General features: G+C 44.3%; 1 protein-coding gene across 13 annotated transcripts in view; it reads left to right on the top strand.

The window, feature by feature from the left end:
* The window catches only part of si:dkey-166d12.2 (rap1 GTPase-activating protein 1), a 112,729-nt gene that overhangs the window by 97,131 nt on the left and 2,454 nt on the right, over positions 1–13,144 (top strand). For 7 of the 13 annotated variants that reach the window (XM_037099996.1, XM_037099999.1, XM_037099995.1 and 4 more), the window contains 12 exons: positions 2,561–2,716; positions 2,884–2,955; positions 3,059–3,145; positions 4,720–4,884; positions 6,524–6,655; positions 7,943–8,020; positions 8,863–8,972; positions 9,654–9,770; positions 10,754–10,883; positions 11,308–11,404; positions 11,867–11,973; positions 13,090–13,137. In XM_037099996.1, coding sequence (XP_036955891.1) covers positions 2,561–2,716; positions 2,884–2,955; positions 3,059–3,145; positions 4,720–4,884; positions 6,524–6,655; positions 7,943–8,020; positions 8,863–8,972; positions 9,654–9,770; positions 10,754–10,883; positions 11,308–11,404; positions 11,867–11,973; positions 13,090–13,098 — 1,260 coding nt within the window. In that variant the 3' untranslated portion in view covers positions 13,099–13,137. The other 6 variants (XM_037099993.1, XM_037100001.1, XM_037099998.1 and 3 more) reach the window with 5 other exon arrangements.

Genomic DNA, 13,144 nt, shown 5'->3' with positions numbered 1-13,144 from the left:
TACTGCCACTGAAGTTTCTCCCTCGTCGGCCCGTGACTGGAGACTCTCGTCTCTTTGATGCCATGTTGCAGAAGGCTGCATTAGTCTTCAGCTGCCTCCTGAACTTTGTTACCACAGTAACCCCGCATCGCACACAGACGGTCCATATTGGCGAGGCATGAAGAAGAGAGACAGAGGACATAAATAACACCCACATGGGATGATTCATGAGGGAGCTCGAGAGAGGGAGGCAAGGTGCAACTGTAATAACATGGCATTATTTCTGGGCGGAGGAACCGCAGAATTAATGAAACCAGATCTGACTGAATATGAGCCGATTTGAGCGGATATACCGGACAGTTTTTAAAGGTTTCAGGTGTCTCTATCCAGCCCCACGCTTCCTGAGCCGTTTTTTTAGGCTGCCTGTCTATGGTGCGTTTGGCAGTCCGTATGCACAGGGAAACTGGAGTGAATATCTTTCAGCTATCTGGGTTCAGAGAGCCCCCGTGTGAGTAAATATTAAAGCTGACAGCTCATAAGCTCGGGGATGATGCAGTAGTAACCTGGCTGCCCTCCTTCTGCCGCCACATGGTTCCTGTTTCACTCTCGTCCCACCCCGCTTCAGTCTTAGAAATACATCTTAACAACGGCCATTCTTGCACAGAGATCCAGAGAAACTGCTGCAATGAAGACTGGCTGGCTCGGCTCCCGCCCGAAGTGTGTGATTTTGGACAGCAATGCCAGCGTTTTGAAGCAATAGAGGGGTGACGCGTAGCACAACAGCGCATGTAACAGCATGTCACCCGCGCTGCCGTCTTACCTGTTTTATAGAGACATCTGCACTGATGACTAAAGGGCACAACAACAGTGCCTCAGTCCTCGTCTCGTATGTTTTCTGCAGTACAGCAGCGGGGGGTTGGAAACAACAGCGCAACACTCACGCCTTGAACAAGCTATGTAAAAATGGCAAAAACTCGAATTTTCATGTTTGAATCTGTCAAATAAGCTCTGGTTGTTTTTCCCCTATTAATGACTTTTAATTGCTGCTCATTTATATCTGTCAGATTTCCTCTAAAAACTGTTATTTCACGCTGAAACTTGTGTCTAGAAGTGCAATTACAAGGAAAATTAGGCGCTTTTTTGATGATGAATTGAAGTCTTAACACAGTTGTACTATTTGATAAATGGAGCTCGGGGTGCTTTCTTTTTATTTGTCGCTTTTTATGACATCAGCGAATTCCGAAAAAAAACGTCGCCGGCGCCTGAAACAGATGGCTGATTGTTCTCATGTGGGACTTTTAACAGACTGGCTGTGAAGTAATTGGACTGATAAGCGAAAAAGGAACCCTCTATAAATCCCGGAGTCAATATTTACAGTGCACACAATTAGACGACTCTTGAGACGTTTTATTGGAGCGCCAGCTACGACTACAGCTGCTAAATTACAGCTGACAGCAACAGGTGTGAAGTGGCTGTGTGAAAAGTCTGTGCTTGAGTTTGTTGAATGACCCGATGACTGACAGAGGAATATCAACATATCCATATCTGCTTTGGCTTACGTGCCGTGGAATCATTTGGGCCAGACTGACTTGATGATGATGATGATGAGAAAGGCTGAACAGACTATATGTGGATGTTTTCAAATCTATTATTATCATCAGCAGTTGTAGTATTTTACTGTTTGATTACTGAGAGAAAAACACTTCATCAACACTGTTTATCGCGTTTAAATTTGCACCCAGCTATTGCAAAAATCCTAATCGCACACATTTCGACATATTAAAAGGTAGATGAATTTTTCAGAAAGGAGGGTGAAAGTCATCTTCTCTGATATTTATGGGACCTTTGTGAGTTCCCAGCAAAAGACGATGAGGCGGTGGGGGTTGAGTCACGTCCCTGATGCTTGGCACTGCGGAGGGTTTTAAAAGATATTGCTTGAATAGGAAACTGAAAACTCGAAGCAGAGTCACGTCGTCCTCCAAGTGCGCGGGTGTCCTTTTGGCAACTTTTTAAGCTTTTTGGCGACCGGGTGAAAATGCAGGGATGATACAGGTCACTAACTTTCAGCGACCTGCAGAATCATAAACCATTTTTGTTTGACTCTGCGGCGCCTCCGCCCTGTATTCAGATGCCTTATATTCTACACCACCAACAGCCATTTAAACCTTGGACTTAAATTATTCTAACCTCGTCCTGGCTCCCACAGATTACCAGGATTTATGGGTTTTTCTAGGCCAGCACATGCGGCGCATTCATAGATGTTCTGCACATGTACACATATGAGCTTTACTATATTTGTCTATAGATTTCCCTTTTCTGGCAACTTTAGAAATGGATTAAATCAAGAAAGAAAGATAAAAGACACAATAATTAAAATTGTTTAGCTGGTGTAAAACTGGGCTATCTAAAGAATGGTTGAACTCTTGGATCGAAGTCGTGCCCACCTCTCTGCTGGTGACTATATTTATTCCTTGTCAGTCTTTCATTGCAAGTCCTGGAAGTGATCCCGTGTTTCCGACTCTCCAACCGGTCATTTGAGATGTTTCCGCTGCTGTTAATTTGGTTTGTCCATGCCGTCCAGCTGCAGAGGAAGAGGCACATAGGCAACGACATCGTAGCCATCGTGTTCCAGGAGGAGAACACGCCCTTTGTGCCCGACATGATCCAGTCCAACTTCCTGCACGCGTACGTGGTGGTGCAGGTGGAGAATGCGTGCACGGACAACGTCACCTACAAGGTCGGTTTTCAAGGACGGCGAGTGTATTAAGCGCGTTTGACACGCAGTGACCTGTAAAACCCATTTCAGATTCAGTCATTCATTATTCAGGAGCTCTCAATCTTCTGTGCAGCCTTAAAAAGTAGCACACGTATTAAAGACTGTGCTCACTCGCTTTTTGCCTCCAGGTGTCTGTCACAGCGCGGGATGATGTACCTTTCTTCGGGCCTGCTCTGCCTGACCCTGCCATCTTCAAAAAGGTCAGCAGTCACGCAAATTCCCAAACTCAATTCTCCTTTTACAAGCAGACATCATAAGCCTTCATACTCTCCGCCTCTCCGTCTCTCTATTTGCCTCCCTCAGGGACTCGACTTCCGCGAGTTCCTATTTACCAAGCTCATCAACGCGGAGTACGCCTGCTACAAGGCCGAGAAGTTCGCCAAGCTGGAGGTGAGACGAGTGCTGCGATGCACGCTGCGCTATAGAAGCATGAACGCCTGCAGTGTGTTTGTGTGTGTGTGTGTGTGTACGCTCGAGTACGCGCCAGTACGCAAAGGTGTGCATCCTGCTGCCTGTGCTCTTGATAGTGAGTGATACCAGAGACGATTATACCACAACCCACAGGAGCTCTAAGTGCTGGGTCCGTGATTTATAAACCTCCTGAGTTTCAATCTTCAGTATCCTCAGTTTAGGATTTAGGATTTTTGGTATTACAATCACATGCAGTTGGGAACAAATGGCGTTTTATTTTTAGAGATTAATTAGAAACACTGGGTTCAGTCCTCAGTAATCCAAATTAAAAAATAATGATATTAATGATTTTAGACGGTTGGAAAAGCTATCACTGATGTTTGCCTGCTGCAGAGGCTAACACTAATGTAAGCCTACTTAAGAGGCTATCACCAGTGTTAGCTTGTTGAAGGAGGTAACACTACGGTAAGCCTGTTGGTGGAGCTTACACCAATGTAAGCCTGTCGGAGAAGATATCACTAATGCTACCCTGTTGAAGAAGTTAACACAGATGTTAGCCTGTTGGAGAAGCTAAAACTGATGTTAGCCTGTTGGAGAAGCTAAAACTGATGTTAGCCTGTTGGAGAAGCTAAAACTGATGTTAGCCTGTTGGAGGAGCTAAAACTGATGTTAGCCTGTTGGAGAAGCTAAAACTGATGTTAGCCTGTTGGAGGAGCTAAAACTGATGTTAGCCTGTTGGAGAAGCTAAAACTGATGTTAGCCTGTAGAGAAGCTAAAATTGGTGTCTGCCTGTTGAAAAACTTAACACTGATGTTAGCATGTTGGAGAAGCAAAAACTGGTGTTAGCATGTTGGAGAAGCTAAAACTGATGTTAGCCTGTTGAAGAAGCTAAAATTGATGTTAGCCTGTAGAGAAGCTAAAACTGACGTTAGCCTGTTGAAGAAGCAAACATCAGTGTTAGCTTGCTGAAGAGGTTAACACAGGTATAAGCCTGTTGGAGGAGCTATCGTCGCTATTAGCCTGTGGACAAAGCTTACATTGGTGTTGGCCTGATGGGAAATGTTTATAATGACAATGAAAACCTTTTTGAGAAGCTACCATCTTTGCTGTCAGTTGGAGAAGCTGATATTGATGTCAACCTGTCTTTTCATGTCCATTAAACTAGCTAGCCAGAGACATGTGAAGTGAGACATCTGTTATTTTATGGATACGGGCATTGCATAACCAGTGCCGACTGAAGATTGAGGTTTTCAATTCTACTTAGGATGTCTTAGGATGAGATACGAGGTTTGAGCCAGGAGTTTAGGAATTCCTTCTGTAGACAGAAAGATGTTTTTTCTGTATCTCTGAAAGTAAGACGAGCTGTTAAGATATTTCTCTGAAGTGCCGCCAGCGCTGCTGTCTGTCACCCTGATGCGGTGCTGTCGTACACATTTCATCAGTGTCACCCATATCCCTCGATTTTCTGTTGATGAACTAACTTGAGTTTTTTAGATTTCAAGGTCAGCGTTTGTACCTGCGCAGAACTGACTCTGTGGCTGTGTTGCGGGCAGGAGCGCACGCGTTCGGCCCTGTTGGAGACTCTGTACGAGGAGCTGCACATGAACAGCCAGTCCATGATGGGTCTGGGTGGAGACGAAGATAAGCTGGAGAACGGGGGCGGCGGAGGAGCAGGAGGAGGAGGTGGAGGAGGAGGAGGCTTCTTTGAATCCTTTAAGGTACGGCAACCGTGCCTCATTTGACACGACGCGCCATTAATCTGCGACTCCACATGCATGAGAGAGAATGGTCGACTGGATAAACTTTTAGGATGCTTTTTTTCTTTTCCCTCCCCTGTCTCTTGGCTGGGATTCTGGGTATTCACACATGAGAAAAAAAAAAAAAGACAAAGCTTTGAAAAAATGTGCAGTATATCTCAAAGGACCAGCCCCCGTGGCATTTGATTTTTCCTCGAACTCGGTGTGTTTTCACGTGGTGGTGTGGTTTTGAGTGTCCTGTTGTGCATGAAAGGCACTCCTCTGCTCCGACTGAGAGTGCTCCATCAATGACCATTAGGGTGGTGGAGCGTGGCCCAGCCGTCGAGGCACAGTGGCGGGAGCTGTGATTGTGTGTGCCTGATGAACGATTTAATGACCCCTCATTAGGGAGCTGATGATGCAGTTCGCATGTCTCCCCACGGGCAGCGTTCCCTCGCTGTTTTCCTCCTCTCTCTGTGTCGCCAACTGCAGTTCTCAGCCATTTCTCTGTATTCCCATGCAACTCCAGTGGAGATGTATCCACCTCCCTCTCAGCCTCTGTCGTCTCTTTAGATCCAGCTCCTCTCCATATCTTCAAACAACACATCCGTACAAATGTGCCCTTGCCTGCAAATCCTGTCCTTTTTCTACCTGTCGAGAGGCATCCCGGTGCCTCTCTTCCTCTCACCTCCGCCAATTACATCTGCGACGAGTTCCCACTCGGCCTTTCTCCCCCCTCTGCCTCCGTCTAGCTGTCTCTCCTGCTTTCTTTCACCGCCCTCCTTTGCTCGCACTGTTTCATCGTCCCCCTCCCATGACACAGAACCCCACTGTAGATGTCCCCCCCCTCCCCCACCGTTACATGATGACTTTGGAGAGAAGAGATGTGGCGTCATCCGCCTCCACCGCACAAAAAAAGCCTACACTCTCCTCGACCTCCCGTGAACCCGCATCTCCTTGTTTTTTTTTTTTCTTAAACGCAGCCTCTCCCTCCTGCCTGTTGACCTGCACTGCCCCTAAGTGTTCAGAAATAGTCCTGCACACAAAACATTGCACAGACCACTGTGAGTTCACGTGCACACAGGAACGCACACACATCCATATATCCAGAGACTCTCAGAGAATCATCAAATATATTCAAAAATATGAACATATGTTAGCACTGTACAATAGGTTCATTATGTAGATATGTTATATTATATTATACTATATTATTGTTTTGTTTTTCCTATTGTCCATAAGATCATAATGATAATAGTAATAATAATAACACTACTTTAGCTTTGATGCCGCAGGCAAACCTGCGAAGTTACTAGTAACGAAAGATATCTGATAAATGTAATGGACTAAATAGAACAACGTAGTGGAGTGGCAGTATAACGTAGCAGAGGGTGGAAATACTCAAGTAAAGTTCAGTACTTCCATCAATTCCATTGACGATATTAGCAAAGAAATACGCGAATTTGTGCATCGTGCTCCAGTTTGGAAACTGAATGAATTTGGATTTAGTGTAGACTCACATATATGTGGTTACATGCTGCTCTGAACGGGTCAGTGTGTTGCGTTTCCACGTAGTATCCGAGCGGATCCACTGACAGTATCTCCTCGTTTCTCTCTGTAGCGGGTCATCCGCAGCAGAAGCCAGTCTATGGACGCCATGGGCCTCAGTAACAAGAAGTCACACACAGTCTCCACTAGTCACAGTGGCAGCTTTACCCACAATCCCGCAGAGAGCCCCAAAACCCCGGGGATTGTAAGTAGCCCGCTTTGGTCGACATGATGCCCACCTGACACACCCACACACATTGAGGATACGGTGTATTTTCACCAGTGGATAGATAAACACATCTACAGCAGGCTGGGAACCCCTTATTCCTCATTATAAGCAGCACTTAAGCAAATTGCACCTTTTGTCACGTTGTAGCACTTTACTTCCATCAGTATGTTACTATCAAAGCTTTTCACTCCTGACATTTTAAAATCGCTCTTGCTGTGTACTAAAGCAGCTTTTCGTTGTTGTTTTTTTTTTCTTTCCTATGTACGCCTCGTAATGACTTTCTGTTTTTTTCTCTGTTCAGAAAATTAACACAACTCATTGTCAGCATTTCATTCATTTCTCACATGTTCAGAGAGTCGTCGTCACCGCTTGGAGTGACAGTTAGATATGTAGGATGATGGTTTAAAAATAGAGTCTCCATTGTGGGATGAATCCGATGATTTCCTTCCTCGATGCAGGATGACTCAGTCGCTTGCGAGCCCCGGTGTAGTCTCTATCCCCGGTCCTGAAGTGGAAGCTCGGTGTGGCAGCTGTATGATTACCCAGACTCCCTCCCTCCTTACCGTGCATTCTTCCTTTCTTCCCCGTTAATATCACAACCTCTCTACGCAGCCTTTTTCTTTGTTTTTTGTTTTTTTTTAATATTTGCATGTGTGGCTGCAGAGTACGCATGCCACAGAGCCATTTACGCAAAGGACGGCGCACCGCGCTCCTATCCTGCTTGTGTTTTCTTTCAAAGATGGGGGATAACTGTCTTTCAAACTTAATATTCGTTGCAGATTCCGTTACAGGTAGCATTTTGAATTCAAACTCGACGAACCCCATCTCTGAAAGGACAGAGTTGTTCTAAAAAAGCTGCTCTCCTTTTGAATGTTGTCAACCCTCTTTGCCCTCTTTCCTCCTTCTGAATGCATCACTAAACAGACCTGTATCCCTTCAGGGCAGAAACTGCCGACATGCCTGCTACCTTCCTGCCTACCTACCTCCGTGGCGCTCCCTCTCCCGCTGTGCCCTCCCGTGTTGGACCCCAGCCTGCTTTCTGCTCGATAAAAGCTTTCTCGATATTTCCTCAATATTATGCCTTTGTCTATTAAGTCACGCTGCGAGCTCCCTTTTCAAGCTCCTTCTGCACCGTGCTGTTTGAATTCTTTGTTCTGTGCGCATGTGATCTTATGATGTGTTCTTTTTGTTCTTTTTTTCAATCTGCCATCTCCTCCCCTCTTCTCTGTGCTCTCCCCCTTCGCCCTGTCTTGTGTGGCCCAGTCATTGCTTGTTCCAGGGAAAAGTCCCAGTAAATATGGACGCCGAGGCAGTGCCATAGGGATAGGAACAATAGAAGAGGTTCATGTATATTTATCCCTTCTTATTTACTGATTTTGTCTTTTTTCCTTTGCTTTGCTTTTGTCTTTCCTTTACGTAAGTTACCTTAAAATGTACCTGTTTTAGCTCTGCTGGCTGTGAGAGGGTTTTCAGATATATTGGTGTCACAAGTCATGATGATATTTGATCAGTTAGGGTTTCAATCACAATGACATCTTTCATTTCTGTACGTACATTTGCTAATGGGGAAAGGATATGCTCCATCATAGCCTGAGGGATGCTACAGCTCATTTATCTGCACATGAATCTTTCCTCTGAAGTCCTGAGTTTCCGCAGGTAGATGATTTCACTTCGCATGATCCCATTTTTTCCTTTTGATTTATATCCTGCATTCCATTGCAGCGGATCTCTGGGCATCACGCACTTCATCTTACTTAAAGTTTTTTTTTTTTTCCCCTGAACACCGCGAGAGAGAAAAAGTCAAACAAACTTGTCAAAGAAAGTTGTAAACAGACTCCTACTTATGTTCTCATACCTAGCCGCTCATTGATGAATCATACTGCTTCTTAAATTAGACGTGTTTGCCAGACAAGTAAACTCCACAGTCTGGACTCAAACAGAAAAACTGAACAAGAAGCCCGACAGGAGGCTTCTTAGTCAGAAAGATGGTGGAACCTTTCTTAAATTAGACATAAGAGCTCTAATAAGTGAATGTAACATGTCCCAAATAATTCCCTCACAGCGTATTATTACATGTAGATATGTGTCAATGTATAATACAATGTATGCTGTGGTTTGTGAAATGGTTATACTATCCCCATTGTGTGTGTCTGACTTTCCTCTCCCTACCCCCCTGCTGTCAGTCATTAATCATTCCTGGAAAGAGCCCGACCAGGAAAAAGTCTGGGCCCTTCAGCTCCCGCCGCAGCAGCGCCATTGGCATCGAGAACATCCAGGAGGTCCAAGAGAGGAGGTGAGAGGAGCGAGCCCAGCCGGTCAGCAGGGAAGTGGGTAGTGAGGAGAGAGAGTAGTGTTGCAGCAGATGGAAGCAAGGACATTAGAATTAGGAAAACAGCCATTAGAAGTTGTGTTGTCGAAGTTACACACTCTCGTTGGATGGCGTTTTATCAGCGGATAAGATTCATAATAGGCCTCAGGCTGTATTTTTGTGGTGGCACAGCCACCACAGTGAGCAGCACTCGCAGTTTATCTTCATGACCTTGCAATTTGCTTTTCCCATCTGTGTGGGCGCTTTGTTGGCATTTCGTAGGAAATTGGGTTGAAGACTTTTCGTTAAGAATAGATTTCTCAGAACCACTTGTGTCACTTCACTGCCAGTCTGGTGATTTCTGCTCTGCACCATCCGGACGACAATATGCTCTCCTGAAGAAGCGCCTCCATTTGTTGAGCTGTTGTTTTTCATGCTTCTCTGTGATTGTGACAAATAGTGGTGGGCAATATGACCTAAAATTTATATCGCAGCACTTTTTTTCTTTATTTATTTTGCAGTGAAAAATTAAAGGGATACTGCATGATTAATGTCTTTACCTTCCATGTAATGTAACAGTCATCAAGGATCTGTCTGAGGTCTTACCATATGCAATAAGCTCACTTACAGTGTTGTCATGTGTCACCCTCCATCTCTGTCCTGAAGCCGGGACGTGTCTCCCAACACCCAGAGGACACCGGACAGCGCCCACTTTTCGCAGGAGAACAAATCGGACAACTCGTCCAATCACAGTTCGCCAGAATTCCCTGCCACTAAGAATAGGTGACTATTCTCTTAATTCGATAACACATTTAGAAGTTACTTCTGATGATTGATCCCTCGGATGGTCAAAAAGGATTTATGGATTTGTTAACTGTAGATTGGAGGAGCGTCTCTATTACATGGATGATTACCCTCATAGTCCTGAGTCTCTCAAGCCATTTCAATAAGGCGAGTCATCAAAATTCACATTATCGTCCTTACTCTATTCATATCTGTTCATTAGTGGTGCTACACTCTCTTTCTTATTATGGTATTGGCATGATATAGCTTAAATTGTTTTTTACTTAGGCTGAGCTTCAACTCATTTTTGCATGTTGGAATTGGGTAAATTACAGCTGCTCCTTCTAAGATAGAAATGTTACAGTGTAGAGAGATTAAACAAAAATATAATTAGAGAAAGATGATAAGAAATCAGATAAGTAAGTACAATCTGTAAAGAAGAAAGGTGTGTTAAAAGTATGATAGTTTACAACTAAGTTCATATGCATAAGAATATGTATACTACAGTGTGGATAAAATCGAGAGACTGCAATTTGTAATAATTGACTATGATTTAAAGTCTAAATAAAAGCTAAAAAACAACAACAACAGAATGTTGAACCAGAAATCGGGTGAGCTGAAAAATTTCATAAAAATGATGCTGTGTATAACAGTTAGACTGACATCAGTATTACGAAGGTGAAATATATTTTAAAAAATAATACGATAAACTGTACGTTTCGGGACACATTACTGAGCCCTAGATGGAGCTCATTTAGAGGGTTGCATCACCTCAAACAGTTTAACAGATTAGTCTTCCTGGCACATAAGTAAACACACTGCCATCAGCTGCACTGCTTGAAGGTGCTACCTGGGGTGCTGTGAGATGACAAATTAATCAGATACCACAGACACAAAGCAAACAAGTATATAGGAAAAAAAAAAGAATTCCATGTGTGGGAAAACGCAGGTGTTTGTGCGGTCAGAGTGACCCAGGTGTGTAGTCTGGCCATGTGTTGCAGGGCGGCGTCCATCCCCGAGGCGCAGGACCTTTCCCGCTCCTCCTCCAACGCCAGCAGCTTCGCCAGCGTGGTGGAGGAGCACGAGGCGGACGAGGAGTACGACACTGGACTGGTGGGTGGAGTGGTGGCACATAATGAACTTTCAGATATTTCAAGTCACATCCTCAAAACCTAAACAGGCGGCTTCTCGCAGCTGATTTATTCACATTTGTCTCTTTTTTTTACCGCTGGGGAAAAATAATCTTTTTTTTTTTTTTTCAATCTGTTGCTTGCTGCCACCTAAAAATTGAAACAAAGGATGTGAGAAGGTTTGATGGATTTCGCTATATCGCAGTAATGGCAGGTCTGAAAATGCATTGCATAGTAATACATATAAATGTGTTTATCCACTTGCACCATTTTGCGGCTTAAAAAAAAAGAGACTAAAAAATGCAAATAAAATCACTGAGTCGGGATGTGGCTATAATTCTGCTGTCTTTCTTGTTCTTGTTATACATTGTTAGGGACATTTCTAACTTTCTCCACCCCTCCTGCAGGAAAGTGCGTCTTGTGTTACGCCGCTGAAGAAAGACTCGTTCGCGTTCAGCTCGATGGAGGACAGTGCGTGTGGTAGCAGCCAGGGAAGTTTTCCAGGTGAGCTGAGGAGGAAAAGGGTTCAGATTACTGGGTCAGTGATAGCCTGAAGTTACCAGAGGTCAACTGTTGCACTTACACCGAGTATCTAGGGAAAATATCTAGATGGGGCAGATGTAAGAATAACGCTCCCTGCTTCCTGAGCAATTAATATCGGAGCGCCCTGGTGATTCACCTCAGCTGCACCAGTGGAACATCAGAAGGCCCAGACTGTGGAAATTACCAAACTCTTGATAAATGAACAAAGTTTGCTTTGCCTGAAAGGTGCATTGGAAACTTATTTGCGGTTTCCACACAACTTCTGTTCTGCTGTGCATTTTTTTCCCCTCTATCGTTTATGTTTCACTCTGAACCATTAATCTTTTGCATGCTTATCCTAGTTTGGCTAGAACAGCTGGCAGCATTATATGCTTGAGTTTATTAACCGTGACAGTCACACATCTGTCGCCTCCCTCCCTACAGCCTCTCATCCTCCACAGCAAGCTGAGGGACTGAAGACATCCGAGCCGAAAGGGACAGACAGCCAGCCCAAGACAGAGCGACCCTCGCAGGAGCACGGGTCCTCATCGGTGAGACAAACCACTCGGCATCCGTCATTTGGTGTCGCTCAGATGGTTTTTGCTCCGTGTTTTACAAAGTCACTGGAAAGAGTGTTCCCTTCTGATTAATTGTTGAAGTAATCAATTGAGCAAAAAGATCAAACGGTCACCACATCCATCACATCCGGGTTTCAAAAGATGTCACCTTGCGTTCTGGGAAATTGTAATGGGCCGTTTTTCACAATTTATTGACCAAGCAGTATGATGAAAAGTGTCTACAGCCGTGCTTGTGCCTCTGTGAGCAGCTAAATGCTAAAGTAGTGATTAGCAGTAAACACAAATACAAGAACATGTACAGCATAGGCCGATGAAAACGTGAGTAGTTTTGCAGGTATTGTTTTATGATGCAAAATATCAAACACAAGATTTTTCCCCGATGGCTCGACGTCAGCAGTCACCAACCTTTTTAATATCGAGAGCTTCCTCAAGGAGACAGAGTAATACTTACAGTGAGGGCAGATTGGCTACTAGTTACTAATAACAGATGGTGAAACGGATGGTACTGGTGTAGAGTATATGTATGGGAAACGCTGCTATACATTTAATTGGTTAAATGTTTTAGGACACAGTCTAGGAGATTCAAGGTGCTCCACGACCATTGCTCTAGATCATATGTGTCAAACTGATCCAGTAAAGGGCCATGTGGCTGCAGGTTTGTTCTTGCTTGGTTGGCTGATTGGTTGGCTGATCTAAATCAGGTGTGTTCTTGCTTGGTTGGAATGAAAACCTGCAGCCACATGGCCCTTTACTGGATCAGTTTGACACCACTGCTCTAGATGAACAAGGGATCACAAAAGGCACAACAATTCACTCTCAGAGGCAGTCAGTGATTCGTTAGTTTGGAACAGGAGGACGGCCAAGTGGGAGGAGCCAGCAACCGAGAGTGGCTGGCCATTGGTTGAGATATTTCAGTTTAGACCAATGTAGTAGACTCATAGGAAGACATGGTTTTCCCACAACACTAGCATAGCTAACAACAGAATCAACAGATTAATCAACAATAAAAAATATCATTAGTTTCAGCCTTACTCTGATATTTTGTGTTGGTTGTATTTAACTTTGATATCTCTCCGTGTTTGTTTGCAGAACTGTTAGCCACACTCCTGTGATCACTACATTGATGTCCATTTTCAGGTAAGAC

Source organism: Acanthopagrus latus, chromosome 6 (assembly GCF_904848185.1).
Source record: "Acanthopagrus latus isolate v.2019 chromosome 6, fAcaLat1.1, whole genome shotgun sequence".
NCBI classification, from domain to species: Eukaryota; Metazoa; Chordata; class Actinopteri; order Spariformes; family Sparidae; genus Acanthopagrus; species Acanthopagrus latus.
The sequence above is the reverse complement of the archived record's forward strand: the minus strand, read 5'-3'. Positions and strand labels throughout refer to the sequence as shown.